At 41.7% G+C, this 27,794-nt stretch overlaps 3 protein-coding genes across 5 annotated transcripts in view; 2 read left to right on the forward strand and 1 right to left on the reverse strand.

Moving 5' to 3' along the window:
• The window catches only part of l1cama (L1 cell adhesion molecule, paralog a), a 42,970-nt gene extending 29,450 nt beyond the window's left edge, over nt 1-13,520 (forward strand). For 2 of the 3 annotated variants that reach the window (XM_069526952.1, XM_069526954.1), the window contains 22 exons: nt 580-694; nt 1,408-1,592; nt 2,406-2,537; nt 2,627-2,773; nt 2,866-2,977; nt 3,281-3,438; nt 3,830-3,989; nt 4,305-4,429; nt 4,569-4,670; nt 4,966-5,163; nt 5,249-5,319; nt 5,409-5,634; nt 5,768-5,883; nt 6,306-6,522; nt 6,867-6,989; nt 7,506-7,682; nt 7,779-7,892; nt 7,995-8,144; nt 8,541-8,672; nt 9,953-10,025; nt 10,199-10,210; nt 10,624-13,520. In XM_069526952.1, coding sequence (XP_069383053.1) covers nt 580-694; nt 1,408-1,592; nt 2,406-2,537; nt 2,627-2,773; nt 2,866-2,977; nt 3,281-3,438; nt 3,830-3,989; nt 4,305-4,429; nt 4,569-4,670; nt 4,966-5,163; nt 5,249-5,319; nt 5,409-5,634; nt 5,768-5,883; nt 6,306-6,522; nt 6,867-6,989; nt 7,506-7,682; nt 7,779-7,892; nt 7,995-8,144; nt 8,541-8,672; nt 9,953-10,025; nt 10,199-10,210; nt 10,624-10,885 — 3,107 coding nt within the window. In that variant the 3' untranslated portion in view covers nt 10,886-13,520. The remainder of the gene's footprint in view (nt 1-579; nt 695-1,407; nt 1,593-2,405; nt 2,538-2,626; nt 2,774-2,865; nt 2,978-3,280; nt 3,439-3,829; nt 3,990-4,304; nt 4,430-4,568; nt 4,671-4,965; nt 5,164-5,248; nt 5,320-5,408; nt 5,635-5,767; nt 5,884-6,305; nt 6,523-6,866; nt 6,990-7,505; nt 7,683-7,778; nt 7,893-7,994; nt 8,145-8,540; nt 8,673-9,952; nt 10,026-10,198; nt 10,211-10,623) is intronic. The other variant, XM_069526953.1, reaches the window with a different exon arrangement.
• Nucleotides 11,430-17,832, reverse strand: ribc1 (RIB43A domain with coiled-coils 1). Its single transcript, XM_020089499.2, has 8 exons — nt 17,705-17,832; nt 16,788-17,007; nt 16,473-16,690; nt 16,232-16,346; nt 15,810-15,928; nt 14,948-15,184; nt 14,206-14,372; nt 11,430-13,767 (listed from the first exon to the last, which is right to left on the reverse strand). The coding sequence occupies exons 2-8, from the start codon at nt 16,984-16,986 to the stop codon at nt 13,686-13,688; spliced, it is 1,137 nt and encodes a 378-aa protein (XP_019945058.1). The 5' UTR covers nt 16,987-17,007; nt 17,705-17,832; the 3' UTR covers nt 11,430-13,685.
• Nucleotides 17,833-18,347: 515 nt separating this feature from the next.
• smc1a (structural maintenance of chromosomes 1A) lies at nt 18,348-27,686 on the forward strand. The gene is made up of 26 exons (XM_020089247.2): nt 18,348-18,799; nt 19,361-19,549; nt 19,916-20,028; nt 20,299-20,502; nt 20,732-20,970; nt 21,074-21,332; nt 21,619-21,759; nt 21,844-21,926; nt 22,021-22,120; nt 22,260-22,367; nt 22,486-22,671; nt 22,843-23,022; nt 23,179-23,325; nt 23,549-23,686; nt 23,773-23,889; nt 23,983-24,089; nt 24,180-24,321; nt 24,410-24,555; nt 24,654-24,807; nt 24,896-25,003; nt 25,137-25,293; nt 25,395-25,549; nt 25,672-25,823; nt 25,943-26,012; nt 26,146-26,256; nt 26,806-27,686. The coding sequence occupies exons 1-26, from the start codon at nt 18,691-18,693 to the stop codon at nt 26,884-26,886; spliced, it is 3,696 nt and encodes a 1,231-aa protein (XP_019944806.1). The 5' UTR covers nt 18,348-18,690; the 3' UTR covers nt 26,887-27,686.
• Nucleotides 27,687-27,794: the final 108 nt, after the last annotated feature.

The following is a 27,794-nucleotide window of genomic DNA, read 5'->3' on the forward strand; positions in this document are numbered from 1 at the left end:
ACCCAAGAGACCACCATTGCCATCCCTAGAGCCATACTGCCAGTGTACAGCAGCTGCATTACTGTGTATAGGTCTGTATATCAAATTGGACCACACAGTGTGATAGTCTGCATTGATGTGGGTTAAGAATTGTCACCAACAAAGTCACCTCCATGTGGTGGCATGTTGTGCTGACCAAAGCAGGGACTGTATCCAGTAGATGGTCTCAGAGCCAACAGGGGGCCCATCGCCACTTCAGCTCAGTGGTAATGAGATGCAGCTCACACTGAGATGTGGCTTCCAGCATCTGTGGCCCAACCCGGGGTCAGAAAGATGAGCACATGTTAACACAAGACCTCTGTGTGTGTGTAGGGAATCTGTCTGATGATGCGTTGTAAGGTGAATTCGGTCGAAAAGTTCTCTGCATGACTCCACACCCTGCATCTGTGTATGTATGTGTGTGTGTGTTTGTGTGTGTGTGTGTGTGTACGTGTAGAGCCCCTGAAGTGGTTGCTGCACCAGCAGGACGGTAATCTGAAAATGATCTATACATATGTATGACTCCTCTCCGTCTTTGTGTTTTCACCTCTCTTTCTTCAGCCAACTCGGTAGTGCGGAACAAGAGGCCTCAGATGATGAGACCTACTGGAAGCCACAGCACTTACCACGCCCTCAGGGGCCAGACCGTGGAGCTTGAGTGCATCGTCCAAGGCCTGTGAGTGTCTCTGTGTGTGTACATGTGTGTGTGCTCTGCTTCCATCAGTCAAAAAACTTTGCTTCTTCTAATCAATCTTACCTGCTTCTTATCCCGCTCACTCCCCTCTGCCTTCCTCCCAAACCTCTCTTCATTCCGTTATCTATCTTGTGCTGTCTCTTGCCAACTCGGCTTGATGCTGCCTTCTCATTTAATGTATTACTCCTCTTCTCCCTACATGACTCGTTCTTCATCTTACATCCGCTTCCTCTCACTTTCAACCACTTGATCTGATCATTGAATCTGCAATGCAGTAAACTGGAACCAAAATCTACAAGACACAATTGCAGAAATAACTAAATAGACGCAGGATCAGCAATCCTGTTCTCTAAGTCCCATCAAACACAAAACTAAAAATTACCGCACAGAGAATTTTGCTGCTCTGAAATTATAATTATTTGCTTCCAATTATCATCTAATCCTCATCGAAATCATCCTACCACCAACAATAATCTTGTTTCATCCTCCCGATTTCAAACCATTGACAATTTATTGGAAAACTTTATGAATGTTTGCGACCTGTTGTTTTATTTTCACATGTAACTATTTTATTGTCCCCTTTTTTATAATCTGCTTGTATTTCTTTCTTCTTTTCCCTTTTTTATTTGTGTTTAGCATTTTGTAACAGTGCTATGTGATTAAAGTTGATGATTACATTTATAATTCCTCTTCAGTCCGACTCCCGATGTGATGTGGCTGAGGAAGGACGGTGAGCTCTCTGAGTCTCGAACCATGAAGGACATGTTTGACCGCCGCCTGCGCTTCAGCAACATCTCGGAGAGCGACGCGGGCGAGTACCAGTGTAAAGCCACCAACTCCCAGGGAAAGATCACACACACTTACACTGTGATTGTGGAAGGTACGTCATATACAAATACAGTATAATATTGTTAAAGAATATATATTTTGTCCCTATAGATAAATACATTGTAATAACCCATGCACACTCTTGTTCACAATCATTCCAGTGCATATTTTGTTTTATGATTTACTGTATATGAACTCAACTATATTGAATGTGAATAGGAATGAGTCTATGATTTTACATAGAAACTGCCATCGACCTGATTCACAGTTAATCACAACACTGTTTATTTGAATCATTAAGTTTAGATGTTTTGTGGTTTATGAGCCGGGAGGACCCCTCTGATCTTTTAGTTGTTGCACAAAGCAGAACCAAAACATTTGGTGAAGCTGCTTTAAGCCATTACGCTCCTAGTTGCTGTAACAGGAACTGAGAGGAGCTGAAAAAGGTTGATATTTTCAAATATAAATGGAAAAACCCACCTATTTAGTCAAGCTATAATGTAGTGTTTTTATAATTTTATTTTTTTGTACTTATGGTTTTACTATTTATATTTATTTTTGTATTGTTTATTTATCTTATTCTATAATTAAAATGTGGATTCTTCTTCATTTTTGACATCCTATGTTTTGTCAAGCACTTTAAATTGCATTTGATTTGTTTGAACAATGATTTGTTTGCTAGATGAATAAACGGATCGATTTTCGATTGATGTAATCATTATCTGTCACCAGCTGTGTAGAGAGTCATTTGTTCCCCTTTGTACATAGAGTGCTTCATGTAAATGATTGATACTCTGTACAGAATGTGATGCTTTGTTTGTATTGTATTTACAGTCAAGTCATTAATATATTCTGTCCCTTGTAGCTGCTCCCCACTGGGTTAAGGAGCCTGTCAGTCAGTTATATGCCCCGGGTGAGACAGTCAGACTGGACTGTCAGGCAGACGGCATCCCCTCTCCTACCATCAGCTGGACCATCAATGGGATCCCCCTCACAGGTCAGCACACACACCCAACCTGCACACACTTACTTCAACAGGCAACCTTGAACGCTGCACAGGCACTGACAGTGTGTACCTTTTAACAGATATCGATACGGACTCCAGACGTAGTGTGACTCCAAGCGGCTCTCTTATCCTAAATGATGTCAACTTTGAAGACACCGCCATATACCAGTGTCAGGCCTCCAATAAGCACGGAACCATCCTCACCAATACCAACGTTTATGTGATCGGTGAGTGTTTGTTTGTGCATGTAACTGGTTTAACAGTTGTGTGTGTGCGTCTCAGTATGTGACTCATTTCTTTTATGTGTGTGTTGTTTCAGAGCTGCCACCACAGATCCTTACCGAGGATGGGAACACATACACATTTACAGAGGGCCACAAGGCTTTGATGGAGTGTGAGACCTTTGGTTCTCCTCAACCTAAAGTAACATGGTGAGGTGCAACAGTCAGTTGCTTCATATTGTATTTTATTCTAGTTTGTTGTTTGACAGATTTATGTATTTAATAAAATTCACAGAGGCAAAATTGTGTAGGTGGCTTTTCACATGCATAAATTGACAAGTGCTGTAACATCTGAGCTGTGATTGTGAATTTCATCAGTATGGCTGGTGTCCAACCAGGCTTTGTTCTTTATGGTACAAGCAGCTATTAAACTGAAGAGTTAATCGGCCACTGCAGAGAAAGGTTTATCTCTTACTGTGTGTGTGTGTGTGTGTGTGTGTGTGTGTGTGTCAGGGAGAGTGGCAGTGACTCCCTTCTGGCAGATCCCAGAGTGAACCTACTGACGAATGGGGGCCTCGAGATCGCTAATGTCACCCATGATGACGAAGGCCTCTACACCTGCTCTGTGCAGAACACCAACATGTCAATTAATGCAGAGCTGGAAGTGCTCAGTGAGTGACACATGCACGAAGACATACACACACACACATATACAGGTTTGTGCAGCTATCCTATCAGGACTTTGCACTGACTTCCGTCCATTGTTGCCAGCCTTACCAAAACCTTATCTTTAACCTTAAATATAACTAATTCATGCCTAACGCTCACCTTAACCTAACCACAATTCACATTTTACACCTAGCCTTAACCAGGACCTCAGAAATTAGGGTCAGGTTTAAGGGTTAGGGCTGATTCTAACCAGAACCCTAAAATCTTAACCCTCAAACAGCCCTTTGAAAAAGTGAGGACCAGCCAAAAATGTCCTCAATCTGTCCTCACAAAGGTATAAGTAGAGGAACACACACACTCAGTGTCTTATGCCACTTGTTTTCTCCCTTCCAGACAGGACCGTGATCTTGTCGCCACCACAGGCCCTAAAGGTGCAGCCTGGAAACACAGCCATCTTCACCTGTCTGGCCCTAGTTGACCCCAAACTCGGTTTTCCGCTCATTCAGTGGAGAAAGAACAATCAGAAGCTGTATGAGTCGCAAAGTGACCAAAAGTAAGACAACATTCTTTAACCTGGAGAACTGACAATAACAATAATAAAGAATAATCTTAGAAATTACTGAAACTGTATTATTGTATACATTTTTTTGCTTCATATATTTGTTTAGTCTAATTGTTGTACATTTTTATTATTTATTTTCATAAATTTTGTCTGTTCCAGTTACATAAAGAAAGAAATACATATATGAACAGGATATTGGAGTAGGACTTGGACGAAGTGATGATGTAGAAGAGTACGATAACAATAACAAGTGGAAGGAGGTTTATCTTAGATAACTAACATCAACTAACAATCATATTTCCAAAGATACACAATAGAGGGACCAGACCTGATGATAGCTAATGTGGAAGCAGATGATGAGGCTGTGTACACCTGTCAGGTCATCACTAAGCTGGACATGGCTGAGGCCAGTGGCACCCTCACTTTATGTGGTAAGATCCCTGATCATATCCTGCACCAACAAGTGTCTTTTTAAAAATATGTGTATTTTAACTAAGAAATCCTGTTTATGGGCTGTAGAAAAGCAACGGGCCAGTAGCTGTGTTAATTATATTATTTTTGTTCCCTCAGATCGTCCAGACCCTCCTGTCCTCCTTCAGATCACTGATCCTAAGCATCGTGCAGTCACCCTCAGCTGGACTCCTGGAGACGACCATAACAGCCCTGTGTTAGGTGTAGTACTGACACAACCACACAAATGTCCACTCTGTAGCTCTATCTCTGGTTCATGGGAACACACATACACAAACAATGTCATCAAACATATTTGTTTACTCCAGGTCTGAATAGGGCGCTACAGTCAAAACAACAAATCCATATCATGTATCCTCCTCTTGCAATGAAAGGCTTCACTGCTTTCAGTACTTGAACATGATTATTGGATAATCTGCAACATGTGACTTTTGAAAATCTTTGACATTGAATCATTTTTTATGTTTCTAAAACTTTTACCCCCTTTTCTCGACAGAGTACATGATTGAGTTTGAGGACCAAGATTCGAAGGAGAAGGGCTGGGAAAAGATGAAGACAGTAAGTGGGAACACAGAGCGTGCCAGTCTCCCTCTGTGGCCTGACATGTCCTATCGTTTCCGGGTCATTGCCATCAATGATTTGGGTAAGAGCGACCCCAGCAAGCCGTCTGAAATGCACAAGACACAAGCTGAAGGTAAGAGACTACTAACTAAGAGTTTTCACAGTCACAGTAACTGCCTCAAAAACTACGATACTGACATTTTTTCTTACAATCACAGCTCCAGACAATAACCCTGAAGATGTTAGAAGTGAGTCCACAGACCCAGACACTCTGGTCATCACCTGGGAGGTACGCCTGTTAGCTACATATACTATATCTTGAAGAAACGCCAAACATTTTTTTGTATGTCTTATTGGCTGCTATTCCTGTCATTACAGGAAATGGACAAACGCAACTTCAATGGGCCTGACTTTAAGTACAGGGTACTGTGGAGGCGAGTGCTGGGCAGCGGGCCCAACTGGCACATCAATTACACAGCCGCACCGCCATTCATCATCAATGACGTTGGCAACTTCTCCGCTTTTGAGATAAAAGTACAGGCTATGAATAAGAATGGAGATGGACCAGAACCAGACCCGGTCATTGGCTACTCAGGGGAAGATGGTAAAATATATTTTGAAACTACAACAACTGCGCATCAGGTTTTCCAGCAATACACTTTTACTTTTACTGGGGATATTTCCTGGTCATTTTTCTCACTTCCTGTCTTCTTTTGCGTGCTGTCATCATCTCTTAGTTCCGTTGGAGGCTCCAATGGATGTGGGCGTTGTACTAATAAATAGCACTACCATCAAAGTGACCTGGGCAGCAGTAGACAGAGATACTGTCAGAGGGCACCTGCTGGGATATAAGGTACAGATGCTGTATCTCCTCTGTTGTTTGGGCTAACGTACTCAGCCTCTGTCCTCATGAATAATATATGTTTTGGGTTTACAGCGAGGGGAGCGACATCTCAGCTTGGCAGAAGCTTCAGAGTTCTCTGTAGTTTCAAGGTTGTGAAGAATAGAGCCTCTTTAAGATGATCCCACCTTCAAAATGAATCACACTGTTTAAAGTTTCTTTCTCTTGGGTCTTTGGAGTATGTTCCATTCAACGATTTACTTATACCTTATTTTTTCAACCAAGTTTGAATTTTGCCAGAAGAAAAAGTCTCTTGTCTCTCATGGTGTGACTACGTAACTCAACATGGGCTTAGTATGAATAAAGTTTATGAAATCTTATTTCAAATATAACTTAGAAACTAACCAGTGACTCCCTCTTTTTACTGGTTCCAGATCTACTTGACCAGGACTGGCTCTAGGGGCCACCACCGTGGCAGAAGGGCCAAGGAGTCAGAAAATACCATGGTGGTAGAGACCGGGGCCAACGAGGAGAAGAAGGTGATCAGTGATCTCAGACCATACTCCCACTATACGCTGGCTGTCATGGTATTCAACAGCAAGGGAGAGGGACCTGCCTCTGAGACGCTGTCCTTCAAGACCCACGAGGGAGGTGAGGATGAGAAAGAGAACAAAAATGAGGGTTGAAGGAGGGAAGGGTGGCAATACTGACATGGGGGGGTTGTAGATAAAGTAGGTGAGGGGTTCAATTAACTGACAGGGAGAAAAAAGGATAGAGCAAGATCGGGGGGAAGGAAACAAGAAGGGAGGGATTACAAAAGGGAAACTGACACAAATATCCAGACAATGGGTAAAGAGCAGGGTTGAAACTGATGTACGGAAAAGATAGTATTGAGTAGGAAAGGCTTTACGGAAAACATTGTCAGTAAATCAAAATTGTACAATAATGACTTCTAAGGCAAGTGCATGAACCAGACCTGTTTGTGTTGCTGCTAGTTCCCGGTCCTCCCATGTCCCTGAGTTTGGACAGCCCATCAGAGACGGAGATGACCCTCCGCTGGACGCCTCCCGGACAACCCAACGGACTCCTCATTGGATATCTCCTGCAATACCAACGAAGTGAGCATTTTTTTCACATCTAAATCTGGTTTTAATAGACGACATCACATCCTCCCCATCCTGGCATCTCTCCGTTGGTGGCCCACTTGGTTTAGGATTGATTTTAAGATTTTACTGGTCATTTTTAAAGCTTACTATATCTTTTTATTTGTATTTCATGCTTTCACATAACACTGTCTTCTTATTGCTAATATGTCTTAATAGTTTTTAATTGTGTGCATGACTATTTGAAATTGTGCCTCTGCTTTGTCTGTCGAAGCACTTTGTCAACCTTGTTTTTCAAGAGGATATACACAAAGGTTACTGTTATTCATAATAATAAAAATCATTTTCTAACCAGTGAACATGCCAGAAAATGTTATTGTGTTATTGTAACTAAATCAATATCACCTGAAAAATGTCAAAAGCCTAGTCTCCTAATGATGCTCATCAGTCACCCACACCAGCATGTGGCCCATAACAATGTGCTGAAGATCAACTGGTGATTGAACGTTTTTTTGTCTGTCCTGCGGTCAGTTGTGGAGAGTGATGACAGCCCCACGCAAGTAGAGGCAATAGAAGATCCCACTGTCACCCACCTCACACTGAGGGGCCTGGACCGGCACAGCCAGTATCGCTTCTCTCTGCGGGGGCGCACTGCTACTGGAGACGGAGAGCCCATAAAGAAGGACGGAGCCACCACGCTGGATGGAGGTACAAACCACATTCTTTACAGTCACAAATATGACTCATGCAGGACCAGATTGTATTAGATCATGAATTTGATCCCTCCGTCTAAATGTGTTTCAGCGCCTCCTTCCAACATCAGCCTGTCTGTGGGGGAAAACTCAGTTAACCTTAGCTGGGTAGCCAAAAAGAGACATAGGAATGTTGACTTCCAGATACACTACCTCAGGAAGAATGGTATAATAGCTACTCTATGTGCATAAGGAAACATTAATTGTAATCCAATTAGTTTCTGGTGGGAAGATTTTTGCAACAATGGTTTATGTTGTGCTTCTGCAGATGGCAGTACATGGAAGAAGACGGAGAAGGTGAACTCTTCTCAGTCTTCCTACCAGCTCCAAGGCCTGACACCTGGCTCTCTTTATCATTTACGCTTCACCTACAGCAACACCACCTTCTGGGAGACTGACATCAAAACAGACGGAACAGGTACAACGAGCGCTCTGCATTCATTCATCCTCTTTTCTTTCATCTTCTCTTCTCTCTCCTCTGGGCGTCCACACAGCTAAATATAAAGCCCGAGTCCCTACAGAGAGTGTCTTGCAGTTCCCAGTGCTGCCTGTGAAGTGCTTTCAAAGACTTCTGTGAAAGGAGAGCTTGGTTAGCCATATGAAATGATCCATTACTTGTGTTTGTTTCAGTGAACCACCACCCTGTCAGAATTCATTATGCTCTTTCTCTTTTGCTCTAGATTCTGCTACCTCCTTCATGTTTCTTGTTTTTCATCCTTTTTGCTGCTTTTGTACTTTTACCCCGTTTCCCCTTTACACAAAAAAACCCTCACTCTCTTTTCTTTCCACCTCCCTTTTCCTTTTCCCTCTACAGCCGTGACGGAGGTGCAGCAGAACTTTGCGACGCAAGGCTGGTTTATCGGCGTAGTGAGCGCCATCGTGCTGCTGCTGCTGATACTGCTCATCCTCTGCTTCATCAAGAGGAGCAAAGGGGGAAAGTACTCAGGTAAGTGCAGTCCAACACGATGACTGTAAAGCATTCATCAGTAGAGCCATGAACTGTGGATAAGTATAATTAATAGAGGCCTTGAGCAACAGTGTGAATTTACAATATTTGTCTGTCCTTCAAAGCATGTTTGAAAGAGCAATGCAATGTCAGACAACTGCTATGACGTAATGACACACACTGGGTGTGACAGTCTGGAACCATAAAACTGTCTGATAATGAAAATGACACTGTGGAAGAAAAGGAAGCCAAGCAGTTACAGGAAAGCACCACAGTGAACAAGATTATTCTGACTGGAAACAAGACGGTGAAACGAGCTGTCACCGTCTTTTAAATTCTCCCGAAACAGCTCTCTTCACTTTCTTATTTTTTACAGCAGCTACAACTCCAAATAGATTGACGATTTCTTTTTTGTCAACCCTCCCCCTTTGCTGCCTTCGCATTAAACATGAGGGGTAACAGACCTCAAAGCTTCAACGTCCTTACTTTGAGAGTGAAGGACAAAATAAGTGTGAAATAATAACGTCAATCCATAAGAGTAATGGAAACCTGCAGGCCACTGTCTTACTGGTCAGAAAGAAAAACAGGAGAACTAACTGAACTAGACAACAGACAATATGAAATTCACAGAGTAAAAAAATTTAAGTCATTGACATCATGTGATAAAATCTTTTTTATAGATATGTGCCTTAAGAAGAGAGATAAAACAGGTAACACATTCTGCTCATCTTATCTCTGCTGGCAGGCGGCAAAGGCTCTATCTCCTTTGGTTTTTAGCCTAGATTTTGGAATGGCTTTACCAGTGGATCTCAGACTGCCTCTGAGCTCATAAAAAAATCCGGGATCTGCCTCCGGATTCACACCAAAATTTAATGGAGCCATTTTTGCATCCTTTCACCAAGTTTTGTGGAGATCCTTCCAGTAGTTTTTCAGTAATCCTACTAAATAACGGACAAACAAAGGGAGATGACATAAATGGAGCTAATAATAACTCCGACCGTACCCAATGAATTTATAATTCTAATACTAATTACTTAAACACAGATTTAATTATGAAATTCATTAACGCTAAAAGTCAGACAAGAAATGAAGTCAGTGGCCTAACTCTAGACCTCATAAATAAACTGATCGGTCCACAGATACTGAGAATATTTTTGTTCCATGCACATACTTATCTGTCCGTCTGACAGAATGTCATTATTAATGTGCGAGACAGTGGCTGAGAGAGAAGCATGATTTAGATCCTGATAATGAAATCCAATAATCTCTCTCCTTGTCAGTGAAAGATAAAGAGGAGGGCCCGATGGATTCAGAGGCGCGGCCTATGAAAGATGAGACTTTCGGAGAGTACAGGTTTGTCATCTGAGTGCACAGCAGTATTTTTTAACCTTACATTATGTTTGCTATAGATGCTTTCAATTCTAACTCCTGACAGCCCTGATTCCCTCAGCACTGTTTGGTTTTCCTAACCCTTTGTGTTGCTTTTATTATCCCTCTTCTCCCTAATGCTTGCCTGTGCTATGCAGATCTCTAGAAAGGTATGCTCTAATGCAATATGCCCGCACCCATTTTTAATTATTTCCTGCATTACTAACCTAATGTCTTCCATGTTCAGAGAAATAATGGATTATGTAGCTAATAATATTATTCATTTTCTTCTTATATCCATGGATCAGTTGGTCTATAAAACATTAGAATATACTTATTACTACATAATCAAAATATCCTAAACACAATAACATTCAATTTAATGCAATGTAAGAGCAAGAGAAGCAGAAAATGATGTGAAAACATAAAATCATTGTTTGCTTGCAAAATGTAAACGTAAAAACCTATTTAAAAAAGTTGATCATCAAAATAGTTGCTGTTCTATTATTGTGAAGTTTTGGTTGCATGGCCTCATGGTAATACTCCTTCCTTTTGACCTGTTGTGTGCTCTCATATACTATAGCGATCTCGAGGAGAAGCACACGGCCAGCCAGCCATCCCTGTGCGAGGAGAGCAAGCTGTGCAGCGAGGACAACCTCGACTTCAACGGCAGCAGTGCCATAACCACGGAGCTCAACATGGACGAGTCTCTGGTCAGCCAGCTGAGTCGACCCAGCGAGGGCCCAGATGCGCTCCACGGCCTGCCAGACAACTCCCCGCTCAACCCCACCGCCGTCTCCCCAGCTACCAATGGCACGCCCAACTCAGTTACCATTCTAGATTAACCTCCACATGTCCACCGGGGGACCACCAGACCAAAACATGTCAACACATATGTGCCCATATGCTCTTGTTCCTTATACTGACGTGCTGATCTGTACTTTGACGACTGATACACAATCAATATATTGACTATTCAGATGTCCCTTGCAGTCATCTGATGGACTGGACTGTTTTGACCAAAGGAGTGTCCATGAGTGGACAGTGTGATACGAGTCTGACTTACCTGAAGATGTCCGTCCCTCACCCTCTATCTGTGTAGTTTACAACTAATCCAAATGACTAACATTCATTTCTCTCCATTTCTTCTCTTTCTTTCTCTTAGCAACCAACACCATAGAAAGGTAAAGACAGAATGCTGTACAGATAGAACTAAGAGAGGGACTGTCGCTGTGGTTGTGTAGAGATGCAGTCGTACATTGAGAGAGGAGGGTGGTGTGTGAGGAAACAAAAGCTTCAACCAGTCTTGAAACTTAGATATTTATCACGTCTTGACTTAATTCTCATATGATTTTTTACGTCTAAAGCCATTTGATGTCTCAGATTGTATTTGCCAGTGACATTTGTCATATATTTAAGTTTTTATGTTTTTGAAAAACATTTTTTTTTATTTTCATCATCATGTTGTCGTATTGTGTTTTACATTATTTATACAAATCTCATGACTTCTCTTTTTTGACATATTTCATCGATCAAGATGTTTTCATCGAAACTAAGTGAAGCCAAGTTTCTAACTATTAATAACATTGGATGCATTAAGGGGAACTTGCTGTGAAGATGCTGAGTAGCATCTGGTGTATATAGCTGCATCTACATCTATCTACTTAGCCATAATACAGTATTATAGATATGTACATGCTCCTTATATGTTCCTGTGCCTGCTGGGTCTGCATAGAGCACCAGATTGATGTCATTACTCTCCGCCTTCCCACCAGAAGTGTAATGCCATATTTGGAATGATATTGTAATTTTTTGTGTCAACACCTACGTGTAGCTTTCTGTATCTTGTCTTTGTCTCTTTCTACACTGTATTAAAAACATTGTTGTCTCTAATTAACAATCTTTTCATACCTGTCCATCCCATACTACGCAAATTGTTTGAGGAGCAGTATTTATGTATATTACAGATCAGAGAGTGGAGTCTTGTGGGCGAACACGCTCATGTTTTATTTTAAGACCCTCATCAATGCAAGTTGATATTGCAGACAGGCTTGATGATTGCCAGTTGGTCAAGGCAAACAGTTGGTAGTTACATCAAATGCAGAGAATGTATTCTTTTTAGGGCTCGGTAGTCATTGTATCTACATGCTACCGATAAAAAAATCTGAGAAACAAGGAACTGGAGAGAGAAGAGTGGCAATGAAAAGATCTGGAAGGACAGGTTTTCCCCACTGAATGTAAATACAACCCTAAAAGATTGTTCTTATGAACCCAACCATGTTTGATAAAAAATGTGAAAAATGTGCAGGTTTAACATCATCTCATTTTAAAATGTTGCAAGCTGTAATTTTTCTTCTTTGTACTATTGCTATGAGTCCAACCTTTCCCTTTTGCAGTGATATTTGGCTGTTTTAGCTAAAAAATAGCTCAGAGCTGAGGAGAGAGGAAAAAAATTGTTCTGTCGATGTTTTCAAACATTCAAAAATTTAAAAAAGTGTACATTAGTGTCATTTAGTGATAGTAGTAGTTGCATTACGAGGAAAGCTAAGATTTCGTTCCTGCCCATAACCATCCAGCGATGCATTGCAGTGCAGTGAATATCTGTGGAGTTTTTGTCTGATGCAGTCATGAGAGGCAGCGATGCAGTTTGTGCACACCACAGGGAGCACCTGTATGCACCGGTGCTGTCTCAGTTCTCCCTATTCAAATAAAAGCTCGACACTGGCCAGACATCACCTGACAGTCCCTGAGGTGCAGAACACGGGATGTCTTAAAACGGCCAGTGGCACAGACAGAAGTGTGTGTGAGCTCCCTGTTGTTGGTTATACAGACACACTCAGGACAAATAAAGGTTTAAAAAGATCTATTTTCATACCAGGAGCGACGAATGACACAAAATATGCCAATATTCTAACTTGACTATCTGCTGCTAAACATCTGTGTTTGTCAGTGTTCAGGGGCAAATGTTAGCTTTGAATGAGGAATGAGTGTACACACACAGATACTCACTCGACTGCCACTCACTCTTTGCTTTTCATGTTTCAAGATAAAATGTGGGGTCGCTGGCATTTGCTTTCCACCATTGTTTCTCCCCCATATTTTATAATTAAAAAGAGAAAAAACCTTTGAAAAAGTGAATTGGTTCGTTTAGAGAGGCTTCTTGAGAACTCTGTAAAACAGAAAGACTTTAAACAACAATGCCTGAGTGGGAGGGTTGGGGTGAGAGAAAATAAGAGAGGAAGGAGGGGTAGGGCACGTGTGTCCCTGTTGGGGTGTAAATGCCTCTTTGTGATGTGTGGGGAGCACTGTTGGCATAATGGCACTGGTGGAATCTACATGTATCATGGGTCGGCGTTAGAAGTTGGGTGGATTGTACCACATGTGGGGCCACGATAATTGTAACTGCATTATGAATCTACCACTGTAACTGGATATATGAGTGAAAATAAAGTACATGGAACAATCTGTACCTAAAACAAAGATTCCCTCTTTTGTCAATTAAATCAATGAATATGTGTCACTTAAAATTAAGCAGTAAATATTGAATGAGTGGGATCCAATTCACTCTGAGTGTGAGCACAACAATCAATAGGTTTTATTAGCACATTGTGACAGGAGGACAGGCCTGGAGAAGGTGTGAGGCGGTCAGCGGGAGCTGGTGTTGAATTGATAAAAGTAGTCCTTGGTGGGTTTGTTGGTGTAGAGCTTTTTGTCCAGGTACTCCTGACTGGATGAGAGAGACACAAAGCAACACGCAGTGAGTAACTGCCTCCAAAAATCTGAATTTTACATTTTCGCCTACGAAACGGCCAAAATTATATCGAGACAAAAATGTTCATATCCCAATAAATGTCACATTATTTCTTTAAAGATTAAAGTCAGATTTTTGCTCCTGAGAGAAGGTTGTGGCTTCAATTTTTTTAAAATGAAAAACACTTGTTAAACAGAAAACATCTATAGATTATTTATGTGTCATACCTCCATACACTGTTTTTGATATATAGATTTTTTGTTGTATTCCTATAGATGAAAATTATATAGCAATAATTGTATATATAGATATAGATATTGTTTTATTCCCCAGCCCTTCTTACACCCAGAATGTATTTGCTGACTAATGCTTGAATAGTGAGTGTATGTAGTTTGCAGTATGTGCGGTGCTCACTGTGCCTGCTGCTCCCTGGCCAGCTGCATGTTGTACAGATCCATCTGAATCCTTGTCTGTCTCCTCAGCTCTGCCGCTCTCGCCTCCTCCTCATCTGCTTCTCTGGACAGCCTCAGGAGCTGAAGGTCCCACGCTGCGTCCTGAATCTTCTCAGCATCACGCTGCCTCTGAACATGGCAACAAAAGAAAGGTCTTAGTGTTGAACCTGAGATGCTTTGAAGGATACAAAGTTTGAAAAACATTATCACAATTTTTATGAAAGAGTTTCCAAATGTAGGGTTTAAGATATTTCTGAGGATAAAACAAATTTTATTCAGGATGACATTAAGTTATTTTACAATGTTTTCCTCAGATTTTCCTTGACAGAGGAAATTATTTTTATCATTTCAGCACTCCTTACAATACGGAGAAAAATGAATACCCCTTTTGGTCAAAGCCTTTGGACATAAGGCAACCTGTAAAGAAATATTTACAAGAAGACATAGAGGTGGATAACCTGAATAAAGTAAAGCAGATCAGTAAAAGACTAAGAAAGGGAATAATATATTTTGTGTGGATGCTGTTCATCATGGCTCAACATTTCATTTTTCACCAGTCAAAATGTTGTGATTCACAATTTCCAAGGACTTTTTCCAAGAGTTAGAACTAAAACAAGTTTGAAGAAGAGGAGACGACATGACTTGAACGTGAACAAGACGTTTGTGTACAGGAAGTGCATTGTTATTCAGCGTGGCCCCAGTACCTGTCTCTCACGGCACTGTGTCTCTCTCTCCCCATGGATGGCGCTGAGCTGCTGGGGGCTCATCCCCTTCCACCTGTCAGTCAGTGTGCGGAGCGCCTTCCCTCCTCCCACTTCTCTCTCTGCTGCCTCTGCACACTCCGTCATCATGTCGGATGTCAGCGTGTGCCTGATTTCTGCAAGATTCTCCCTTTCTTCTCTCCTGCGTTGCTCCATCAGTTTCTCTGCCTTCTCCACAGCCTGTGGATGACAGGTCATGGTGAGGCCTCACCAGGGATCCAGGGCCAGTTGATTGATTGTTCCCTTGACAACTGGGATACAAGCAGCGGCTTAACAAAAACGTAACCACTAATATGTGGTTACAGAGTCGAGAATCAACCAAATGGTGAATGTCCTCCTGAGAGACCCAATCAGTCAGTTGCATTTGCTTCATGCATGTGAGTATTTATTAGAGAAACCACATAACTGTCAAAAAAACTACTACAATAACCTGGAGGACTTGTAATGATTCCTCCCAATGGGGGATTCAATCAAGTGCATTCGGACAAATGAGGGGATGAGAGGAGAGCTAAATGAGGGCTTTTAAAAACAAAGAAGGCCCACACATGCATCAGAACAGTTTAACCATCCGTGTTGCTTTGTACGAACGAATATGATCTGTCTTCCTGCAGCAAGAGTGTGCATCACTTAACATTTTCAATTAGCAAGTTTAATTTTAAAATCCCACTTGAGAACACCGTGCCACCGCTCAGAATCCCACTGGATTTTGCTTTGAGCGTTTGCAGCAGCAGGTGTTGTTTGTGTGTTTGTGTGTGTGTGTGTGTGTGTGTGTGTCCTTCAGTGTGCCCACATGCATGTACTGTACCAGAGCTCGGTTGTAGTCGTTGTATGCGATGCGGATGGCTTTCTTACACTCCTCCTCTAGGTCCGCCTGTTGAACCTCCCTTAGGTCCTGACACACAAGTTCCCTGCTCACCAGCATCTCTGTGACACACACATGATTCGGGAATCGAATAATGTGTCTCATTTTTCACATGTGCATTAACCATTACTCATTGTACAAAGCTCTTCAACAGCACACTCACACATGTATACTGGCTCTATGGGATGAGCATCCATCAACGCCACCTGGCAATAAGGGCTGTGCGTAGGAGTGTGTGATTGTTTGTGCAGGAAAGCATGAAGCATGTGTGTAATCTACAAAGGTTTTAATGTAAAGCATGTACGCTCATCAGTGATTATAGTGTTTTTGTGCGACTTCCTGAGTGTGTGATTTTCTCTTTTCACCTCTATGCTTGTTTCCCATGTGCATTCTCGCATTGTCCTCCCTCTGGGCTCGTAGTTCTCTTTCTGTGTTTTTCATTTGTTCTCTCCTCACCCGCTCCTCTCCGATGCCCTCTCCCTGAACATGAAACAAGGAACATATGGCTCCAGGAGTTATCTGATCATGTATTCAACCCTTCTTTCAATTTTGTTCCCCTACTCCTAATACACACTATGGACCCCACCAGTCACAGAAAGCCTTTACCTGAAACATTTGCATACTGGCAGGCCCCAGCTCACTCTCTGGAATGGTGATCCTGAATGCCCCCTTCAGGCCACACTTGAGATCAGCATCACGTGAATCCTCCACACGCTGCTGAGTGGCCCAGTACTGGACCAGGTCAGTGTGCAGAGCTGCTCGCTTCTCTCTGTCATCAGTGTCCTGCTGCAGTTGAGCGACATTGTGATACTCTCTCTGCTTATCTGCAATATATTGACAATAAAAACAGCTGTGATCACCTCTCATTGGTGGTAAAAGATGAATAATGCTTCAGCTGATTTAATTCCAAGGATAATTTACCAAAAGCTTTGTCTCTTTGTCTCTCTATATTTTGCTGAAGTTTTTTTTCCTGGATTTGTTGGCTCAGAACTTCAGCGTCGAGACCCATCACACGCAGGCGTGTGTTGAAAATTCGGGCCTTTCGTGCTGACTCTGCAGACCTTCGCCTTTCCACTGCTTTCTCAATGGACTGGTCAACAGGCAAATCCACTTTGTACATGTTGGACAGTTTCTAGTGAGCCTGAAGGGAGGAGACACATCACTTTCATTCGTTTATGATTAAATATTAAACTTATCAAACTTATCCTTACCTGAAGTAACAATATATAGGAGAAGCAACACCACCACAAAAAATGTAAAAGTAAAAGTAAAAGTCATTCAACAGTAAAAATAACAAAATCATTGTCAGAAAAATTAACTTAAAGAATGAAAAGTTGTCATTATGCTGGTATATATAATTTATACACATATATGGCTGTCATACAAATACATTACACAAGTTGGTCAGGAAAACTTAAATGATTCTACATACTGTTCAGCACTTCAAACGGTAAAAACTTAAAAAACAAAATGTCTCTAAATAAGTACAATCTCACTCAGTGATCGTTGAATTTTAATGTGTTCAATAAAAGCATCTGCAGCTTGAAAAGAAATATCATTAAGTTGTTTTGAATTGAATGATGAAAAATGTGACACGAATATTTACTGCACTTTGAAAAAGTGGAGTACAAATAAAGTGGAACGTAAAGTACCTTAAAGAGTTTAGTAAGGTAGTGTACTTAAGTGCAGCACTTGTCAAAATGTACTTAACCCTCCAATATATCATTCACCGACCTTGGCGAGGCTTCATTAAATGTATATGAGCTGGAAGCAGGTTCTACAGTTTGGCTGCCCTTTCTCTATTGATGATTGATTATTGATTTAGAGCACAAACTCACCTCTGACGTTGAAGTTGTGTCCAGATAATGTCAATGTATCTGAGGAACAGATCTCTGAGCACTGAGCTGCTTCATGTCCTGTTTTGTTAGACTGCCCTTGGTAACCATGGTAACACCGCAACACTTGGTTTAGGGTTTAGAATAAAACAAATATCCAGACAGACTGGTGGAGCTAAATGTTTATTTATATTGCTCTCTCTTAATATATATATTTATATAAATAAAGTTATTATTATTATCATTATTATTTTTATTATAATGAATTAGTGTCACTGAGACGCAGACAGACTGGTGGAGCTAAACACATGTGTATTCTCTCTGCAGTTAAGATTATGCTTATTTATAGCGCTCTATAGATAAACTTATTATTATTATGAATTAGTGTCACTGAGACGCAGGCAGACTGGTGGAGCTAAACACATGTGTATTCTCTCTGCAGTTAAGATTATGCTTATTTATAGCGCTCTATAGATAAACCTATTATTATTATTATGAATTAGTGTCACTGAGACGCAGGCAGACTGGTGCAGCTAAACACATGTGTATTCTCTCTGCAGTTAAGATGATGTTTAATGAATTCGTGTCACTGAGAAGCTCCCACGTTATTTTTGGGCCGTAAACACAACACAGCTGAATTCCCAGCGACGACGTCTCCTCTCGCGAGAATGCGCGAGGTTTCGGGTCTCGCGCGCTCAATGCTTTTCCTGTTGGGTTGTAAAATGGCGCATCGTTGTCACATCTGCACCGCGACTCTTTGACTTAGACTATGAGGCTGATTAGTTGTATTAAACCAAACATGCACTTCATGATGTGACTGGCGCTTTGGTTGGATATAGATTGAACCGGCATTCCTTCATTTGCGCGCATGCTTCGTCTGTAACGTTGCTCGATCGGTAGACGTCGGTTGTTAGCATTAGCAATATCTTACTTGCTAACATCCACTGCATTGTTTTTAAATACAGAACAGCGGCACAGATATATCGACCATGGGATATTTAAAACTGATAGAGATCGAAAACTTCAAGTCGTACAAAGGAAGACAGATCATTGGACCGTTTCACAAGTTCACTGCGATCATCGGACCCAATGGATCTGGTATGTTATGATAGCGGCTAACGCAGACAGCTTGTTAGCATTGGCTAACGGTAAACACAGCGCAGTGTTAACCCTCAGACTTCAGAGAGGCTGCCACTACTTACACTGTTCATGCAAACAGATCTAATGTTAACAGTCTGCACCCAAATGTTAATCCAGTACCAACTATGTATCAACTTATAATGCGCTACTTCTACATGTATTACAATGCATCATACAGAGGATCAAAGTTTACTTTTGTCGGTGCTAACCTACATATGATCAGATCCTTCATGTGAATGTAGGTAATGTACTTTTACTCTGACAAAGATCCCGTGTTATTTTTTAATCCACTGAAACATCACATCTAACTGTGTCTTTTAAAATGATTTGAATCAACAAGTGTTGATTGACCTCTGACAAAACATGAATTACTGCATATTGTAAAAGCCAAGAGCAAAAACTTAACTGCAGGGCAGTTGTTTTGCATTACACTACATAATATATAAGGATAAACTGTTTAATCAGTTTCGGTTTTACTTGTTGTTTGTTTCTCTAAACACTCTGAACACTTTGCTGTAGGAAAGTCCAACCTCATGGATGCCATTAGCTTCGTGCTGGCGGAGAGGACCAGTAACCTGCGTGTGAAGACTCTAAAGGATCTCATCCATGGAGCGCCTGTAGGGAAGCCGGCTGCCAACAGGGCCTTTGTCAGTATGGTGTACCAGGAAGATAACGGAGAGGAACGCTCCTTCACAAGGGCCATTATTGGTACGGACGCTTATTGACAGTCATATTGGTGTCTTCATTCATGCATATTGCTTAAAAATATTGAAACCTTACTTTACAAGGAAGGTATATGTTGTATGTATGGCCTGTGGACTTGCACAAGCATGAGTTTTAGATATTTCAATACTCTAAGACGTTGTCACACTTTTAACATGAATCCAGAAGGAAACCCTAAAACGTCTGGTTCTGACCTCTGTCTGCGAGTTGGACAACTTTGTACAATATGATGAGATGTGTTTTATTATCATTTAAAGTGTCTCTACGTGGACGTCTTTTTTTAAATGAAACATCCTTGTAGCCGTCTAATGAGCTTGTGTCTCCTGTTTGATCTCCTTTCATGTGCATCAGGTTCCTCCTCTGAGTACCGCATCAACAACAAGGTGGTGGGCCTGCCTGAATACAGCGAGGAGCTGGAAAAACTTGGCATCCTGATCAAAGCTAGGAACTTCCTGGTCTTTCAGGTGAGACTGAAATCCTAAAGTGGTTATATGAAATAAATGCTATATTTGTATTGACAGTATAGAGTCTATGACATCTAGCAAAGGCCTGCTAGTGGGCTAGTTTTTTTCATTGCAAGTAGTCACACACCTGTCTTCAATGGATACCAATGCTTTAAATGTGACTTGGCTACCTAGAGCAGAGGCCCGTAGAAGTGTTTGTCCGGTGTATATCTGGTAACTTGCTGTTGGCAGTTTTTTAATTTGTAATCACGATTTGGTTCTTTCCTCCAGGGAGCTGTAGAGTCCATTGCCATGAAGAATCCCAAGGAGCGTACAGCTCTGTTTGAGGAGATCTCCCGTTCCGGAGAGTTGGCGCAGGAATATGACCGCAGGAAGAAGGAGATGGTGAAGGCAGAAGAGGACACCCAGTTCAATTACCATCGCAAGAAAAACATTGCTGCGGAGCGCAAAGAAGCCAAGCAAGAGAAAGAGGAGGTTTGTAGTTTGTGGTGATTACAAATACAGTATCTGGATCTACTTTATTGACATGTGTGAGGAATTTAATTTGTAGAAAGGCTTAGTTATTAGATGATGTACTTCCCCTCATAGTGATTGCTCTCTACTTTGGCAAGGACAGTCTTGTCAATGAGATTTATTTAATCATATGAAACACAAACTTTACATTGTCACATCATCTGTGTGTCTTCAAACTTCACACTTCCAGGCTGAGCGTTACCAGCGTCTGAAGGATGAAGTAGCCAGAGCCAGTGTTCAGTTGCAGCTCTTCAAGCTATTCCACAATGAGACTGAGATCGAGAAGCTGAACAAAGAGCTGGGCCAGCGGAACAAGGAGATCGATAAGGACCGTAAAAAGATGGACCATGTGGAGGAGGAGCTGAAGGACAAGAAGAAGGAGCTGGGCAGGCTGATGAGGGAACAGCAGACCATTGAGAAAGAAATCAAGTAAGTTTCTGTCATAACAGCCCTGTCATTTATGTATGCTTAATGCACATATATAGATATAGCACCACTGACAACTTTCTTAATCATGTGCCTCTCTCCACAGAGAGAAAGACTCTGAGCTGAACCAAAAGAGGCCGCAGTACATCAAGGCTAAAGAAAACACCTCACACAAGATCAAGAAGCTTGAGGCTGCTCGCAAGTCATTGCAAAATGCCCAGAAGATGTACAAGAAACGCAAAGCAGATATGGATGAGCTGGATAAAGAGATGAAAGCGGTGGAGTTGGCCAAGCAAGAGTTTGAGGAGAGAATGGAGGAGGAGGCGCAGAGCCAGGGCCAGGACCTCACCCTGGAGGAAAATCAGGTGTGATATGTTCAAATATTGAATTTGAATAATTGATCTGCTCCAGGTTTGTATTTCATTGAAACATAATTAATTTTCAGTCAACTGAAAAAATCTACTTTTATGCTTATGTCCTAGATGACTGTGTAGTCTTCGAAATATACATTCAGCAGTTTGGCTAAAGATGCAATTGGAAAGGGAGCAAATGCAATTTTCAGGATTAAGTGAGCATGAAGTGCATCTCAGACTCAATGGATGTTTTAAATTTAATCTACTTAACACAAGCCACTGTTTCTTTCTCCTCCAGGTCAAGCAGTACCACCGTCTGAAGGAGGAGGCCAGTAAACGTGCTGCTACGTTGGCTCAGGAGCTGGAGAAGTTCAACCGTGACCAGAAGGCCGACCAGGACCGCCTTGATTTGGAGGAGAGGAAGAAAGTGGAGACAGAGGTAAATATGAAAATGATGACAGTTTTTTCCTGTGCCAGAAAAAACTTGCATCATATAACCATCCATTGTGTCCTTTCTCTCCAGGCCAAAATCAAACAGAAGATCCGGGAAATTGAGGAAAACCAGAAACGTATTGAGAAATTAGAGGACTATATCACCACTAGCAGGTACGCTGCTCTCATGGATTAGTTTATTGATTCTTTAAGTTTCTCCATGATGCTCTTTCACTCACATGCTCCCGTCCTGTTACCCCCCCCCCAGGCAGTCACTAGATGAACAGAAGCGCATGGAGGAGGAGCTGACTGAGGAGGTGGAGATGGCCAAGAGGAGGATTGATGAGATCAACACAGAGCTAAATCAGGTACATAATACACACCCCAGACTTCAAATGCTGAAAGATTTTACTTTAAAACTTTACCGGAGCTCCTATTGTCAATGTTATTAGTTACACTCAAAAAATGATCTAACTAATTCCAAATATTTTGCATTGTTTGCTGTAGGTAATGGAGCAGCTGGGAGACGCCAGAATCGACAGGCAGGAGAACAGTCGCCAGCAGCGCAAGGCTGAGATCATGGAGAGTATCAAACGACTGTACCCCGGCTCTGTGGTGAGGCGACTGACCACTTCCTTTATTGTTTCATTTTCTTGTGCTTCCTCCTGGATCCAGTCAAGTCATCAAATAAACACATTTTATTAAAACAAAATTCTACTCTTTCAATCCGCAGTATGGTCGTCTAATCGACCTGTGTCAGCCCACTCAGAAGAAGTATCAGATTGCTGTGACTAAAGTGTTGGGCAAGAACATGGATGCCATCATTGTTGACTCGGAGAAGACTGGCAGAGACTGTATTCAATACATCAAAGAGCAGAGAGGAGAGCCGGAGACCTTCCTGCCTCTCGACTACCTTGAGGTGATTCCTGGAAAGAATTGATAACAGCTCTGCTCAAGAATATTTTATAAGTTTATTATTTTATGTCCGGCACAAGTTTTTCCGTTGAATGTGGCTCTTCATCTTATCACGTTTAAACAAGGCAATTTGAATTACAGATTGCTTCATTGATAAACTTTTTTCTTAACAAAGGTGAAACCAACAGATGAGAAATTGCGAGAGTTGCGAGGAGCCAAGCTGGTGATTGATGTGATTCGCTACGAACCCCCCCACATCAAGAAAGCCCTGCAGTACGCATGTGGGAACGCCCTGGTCTGTGACAACGTAGAAGACGCACGAAGGATTGCATTTGGAGGGCCATACAGACACAAGGTACTTAATGTCATTTAGGTCACTAGCTGAGGTTTCACATGTCAACTGTCCACATTGCTGTGTTGTGGAGATGAGAGGACAGGAAAGCTGTCATTCCTGCCCAATATAGAGGTAGATGTCACTCTTATCTATCTCTCCTTGTCTTCCGGTGTCCAGACTGTCGCCCTGGACGGTACTCTGTTCCAGAAGTCTGGAGTCATCTCTGGAGGAGCCAGCGACCTGAAGGCCAAGGCCAGGCGCTGGGATGAGAAAGCGGTGGACAAGCTCAAGGAAAAGAAAGAAAAACTCACAGAAGAGCTCAAGGTAATGTTGAATATCAATACCTTGATCAGGGAGGTTGTGGTTTTGGTCGTATTTGCTTGTAAGTTATTTATCATGAAACGTTTTTATGCTGGAATATGGTTGACATCTCCTGTGTGACCACAAGATCTGGGCAGTTGTTGATCCATAGTCACTGACTGCAGTTTCATCGATTGTCACTTCATTTTAAGTCCTGACAATTTCCACTTTACTTGTTTCTTTGTAGGAGCAAATGAAGGCCAAGAGGAAGGAGGCTGAGCTGCGCCAGGTTCAGTCTCAGGCCCACGGTCTGCAGATGAGACTCAAGTACTCCCAGAGTGACCTGGAACAGACAAAAACCCGCCACCTCTCCCTCAACATGCAGGTACAGCCTCGTTATTTTATTCTTTCTTACTGTTATTACAAGTTATTACAGCTTTAATACAAGCTTGTGTCATTTGCGTCCTGCAGGAGAAGTCTAAGCTGGAGAGTGAATTGGCAAACTTTGGCCCCCGCATCAACGACATCAAGAGGATCATCCAGTCCAGAGAGAGGGAGATCACTGACCTACGGGACCGCATGAACCTGGTGAGACTGACAGGAAGCAGGGTCCTTTTAAGAAGTCCGTTTGTGTTTATTTGGCTTTGCAGCAATATCAACATTGATGTTTTTGGTCTCCAGGTGGAGGATGAGGTGTTTGTGGATTTCTGCGAAGAGATTGGAGTGAGGAACATCCGAGAGTTTGAGGAGGAGAAGGTGAAGAGGCAGAATGAGATCGCAAAGAAGCGGTGAGTGTAGTCATTTCATTTTTCTAGTCCCGGTGTAGAGTAGTCTAATTTCTGTGGAGCCCAACATGACCTCTGTAATTTTTGCCTCAGTCTTGAGTTTGAGACCCAGAAAACCCGTCTGGGGATCCAGGTAGACTACGAGAAGAACCAGCTGAAGGAGGACCAGGAGAAAGTGACGATGTGGGAGCAAACTGTCAAGAAGGATGAGGCTGAAATAGAGCGACTTAAGAAGGTAAACACACAAAATTAAGGATGGAAATTTCTACTCTCATTTAAGTCCTCTCAAAGTTAAATCTTACACGTGTCTTTTCTTCCTGTAGGAGGAGCACAGACACATGAAGATCATTGATGAGACAATGGCCCAGCTACAGGACCTGAAGAACCAGCACCTCACCAAGAAATCTGAAGTCAATGATAAAAACCACGAGATGGAGGAGATCCGCAAAAAACTGGGTGGCGCCAACAAGTCAGTGGCTACACATAATTTAACCTTAATGTTTCTAAATACATATATAATGCGTAACTTGTGGGTCACTGTGTTCTAAAAGTTATTGTATATTCCAGGGAGTTGACTCAGCTCCAGAAGGAGGTGACGGCCATTGAGACTAAACTGGAACAGAAGCGCAGTGACCGCCACAACCTGCTGCAAGCCTGCAAAATGCAGGACATCAGGTTGCCTCTTCGCTCTGGAACTATGGATGATATCAGCCAGGGAGAGGTAGATGCAGACACGCTCATGTAGGCTTCCACCTTTTGTGCCACTGGGATTGAAAAATAACTTCATTCTTTTTGTTTTGCTGATACAGGGGAGCTCGCAAACAGATGAGTCGAGCAGCCAGAGGACGTCCAGTACTGTTCTGGCTAAAGAGGCTCTCATAGAAATTGACTACAGCAACCTGTCTGAAGACCTTAAGGTTACTACTCCTACAAACAGAAAAGTCCAGCTTGGCCTCAGCACATTTTTTAAAATTTAAATGTGACATCAGACCAAATCTCGATTTTAAGCTAGACTCTTAAACTTATTAAATCATGTTGGACTTCCTCCAGGATACGCTTTCGGAAGAAGAGATCAAGGCAGAGACAAACGCACTGCAGCAGCGTCTGAACGAGCAGCAGAGCATCTTACAGAGGATCAGTGCACCCAACATGAAGGCCATGGAGAAGCTCGAGAGCGTCAGAGACAAGTTCCAGGAGACCAGTGATGGTGAGATGGCCGAGGTTAAATGAGTTGGAGAAAGGAAGTGGTGCAGATTCAGAGAGAAGTTCCTGATGATATTATCAATGTTTGTTTCTTTTCCATCTCAGAGTTTGAAGCTGCTCGTAAGAGGGCCAAGAAAGCCAAGCAAGCCTTTGAGCAGATTAAAAAGGAAAGGTTCGACAGATTCAACACCTGCTTTGAGTCTGTGGCCACCAACATTGACGAGATCTACAAAGCCCTCTCACGCAACAGCAGTGCCCAGGTACGTCACAGGACTGTTTTTACAGTGAAAGCATAAATCTGTCATTGTACAACCTCCTATCTGGATTCATTTATATCCATTTTTTAGACAACATTAACAGTGAGTGCTTTTTTCCTCTGTAGGCTTTCCTGGGCCCAGAGAACCCAGAGGAGCCATATCTGGATGGCATCAACTATAACTGTGTGGCTCCAGGGAAGAGGTTCAGACCCATGGACAACCTGTCTGGAGGAGAGAAGACAGTAGCTGCCCTCGCTCTGCTCTTTGCCATTCACAGGTGAGACAGTGGAGGAGAGGGAGGTGCGGAGTGAATACATGATTGTGTTGGCTGGAAGTTGACAAAGATTTCTGTCCGGCTGGAATATTGTTAACATCATCTCTCCTGCTCGTCTGTAGCTACAAACCAGCTCCATTCTTTGTCCTGGATGAAATCGACGCTGCCCTGGACAACACTAACATCGGCAAGGTCTGTTTCAGAAGTACAGTTCGATATAGTTATTTATTTTTATCAAGTTGCTTCTGATGTTAACTCAGAGGATTGTTGTTACTGACAATGATTTTCACCTGAACTGAAACTCATGAACTCCTGTGAATTCAAGGTGGCCAACTACATCAAAGACCAGTCCGTGCTGAACTTCCAGGCCATCGTCATTTCTCTCAAGGAGGAATTCTACACCAAGGCCGACTCACTCATCGGTGTTTATCCAGAGGTGGGTTTCTCAATATTCTCTCTATATACAAATTACTGAAGAAGATAGAACCATAAAACTTGTAAAAGTATCTGCAGGTTTTTAAAACAACTCCAAATAATGTCACTGTCCCCAAAAGGGTTTTAAAAGGTCTTAAATTTAAAAATCTGAATCTTGAAAGGTATTCAAGTTAATAAATCCATTGAGTAAAAATAAATGCCCTTAAAAAGTAGTTGTCTTATTTTGCAGTAATTCTTATATATATGTGCCAGTATTAAATTGTAGTCCATGTTGAAGTAAAACAAATTGAAAACGTCAAATTTCTTAAAAATCACTGATTTCTTTTCTCACTTTTTTGCCATTTCATTGACCAGATAATTAATTGAAAAAATTGATAATGAAAATAATCTACATAATTTGGGGCGGCCTCGATTATGACCTTATATGTAGTTTCTTATATTGCAGATAGTAACAATAAAGAATTGTGTTTTTGAATAAATGCAAATAAGAAACACATGCAGAGTTTTAGTTTGATCAAATTATTAACTTATTTTACTTCTCTACCCACAGCAAGGAGATTGTGTCATCAGCAAAGTCCTCACCTTTGACCTCTCTCAGTATCCTGATGCCAACCCGAATCCCAATGAATAGGACGAGGTACTTCCAACACTGGCATTTTATTGAGTTGGACATTCATTAGCTTCTCTCTGAATTGGTCATGTACTCTATAGACACAGATCACGTATCCATTAGGTCCCACATGTTACTTCCTGTTGTTTTTATAAATGCTTATGTATTTTTTGGATTTGTTAGAGTAGTGAATTAGTGAATTGTTATTATTTTTTTGTTGTCGGGTGGTTGTTCTTTATAAGCTGCAACAACTAGGATGTATGTACATTTATACAAATCAGCCCTTTTCTCAATTTGGCCAAACATGAGTGGTTATGATAACGAGAAAAATAATTATTGTCCAGTGAAAATGAGTCAAAGCTTTTTAACGAACTAGAATTTTTATCTTGAGCAAAATTTTGTTGAAATGACCTGAAACAAATTTTCATCTCATAACTTTTATACTGCCCTCTTTTCAATGGTTGCCTGTCTGCTGTCGTATGAACTGAAAGATGTATTTTCATTTTCTTATGTGACCTTTTTAAAAGCTTGATTAGGAAACTTGCTACAGATTGAATACAGTACAGATACATTCCCATGTGTTAGCTGCGACTGGAGATGCTATAATGAGATCTTGGGGCTTTGTCAAAACCATTATCATGAAACTCAAAGAAAATGTGCAGAGGTGTGTGAATACCACTTAGGTGTCTGTATATTCCCAGAGTTATTCAGAATCAGCTTTAAGCAAGTGGAAAAATTAATGCGAATGAGAATATTCTGTCTGGGCTGTTTTGTTTTTCTTTCTTTTGATCGCTTTGCTTCAATAAATAAAATTGGAATTATTTAAGCTCCTTTTATTTCGTTTTCTGATCTCAGATGCTGCTGCTGGCAGTTTCTGCGCTCCATAGGGACATTTCTTAACTTTACATGAACCTGTTTGAACCCACAAT

Source organism: Paralichthys olivaceus, chromosome 6 (genome assembly GCF_024713975.1).
Source record: "Paralichthys olivaceus isolate ysfri-2021 chromosome 6, ASM2471397v2, whole genome shotgun sequence".
Lineage (NCBI taxonomy): Eukaryota > Metazoa > Chordata > Actinopteri > Pleuronectiformes > Paralichthyidae > Paralichthys > Paralichthys olivaceus.

Bases quoted from the DNA above. Each gene is read 5' to 3' on its own strand.
- ribc1 (XM_020089499.2), bottom strand. From the start codon at position 16,986: ATGTACAAAGTGGATTTGCCTGTTGACCAGTCCATTGAGAAAGCAGTG. The intron at 16,347-16,472 runs GTAAAGGCTTTC...TTTCATGTTCAG, and splicing joins CCAGTATGCAAATGTTTCAG to GGAGAGGGCATCGGAGAGGA. The intron at 15,185-15,809 runs GTACAGTACATG...TGTCATCCACAG, and splicing joins ACGACTACAACCGAGCTCTG to GCTGTGGAGAAGGCAGAGAA.
- smc1a (XM_020089247.2), top strand. From the start codon at position 18,691: ATGGGATATTTAAAACTGATAGAGATCGAAAACTTCAAGTCGTACAAA. The intron at 23,687-23,772 runs GTACAGCCTCGT...TGCGTCCTGCAG, and splicing joins ACCTCTCCCTCAACATGCAG to GAGAAGTCTAAGCTGGAGAG. The intron at 25,550-25,671 runs GTACGTCACAGG...TTTCCTCTGTAG, and splicing joins CACGCAACAGCAGTGCCCAG to GCTTTCCTGGGCCCAGAGAA.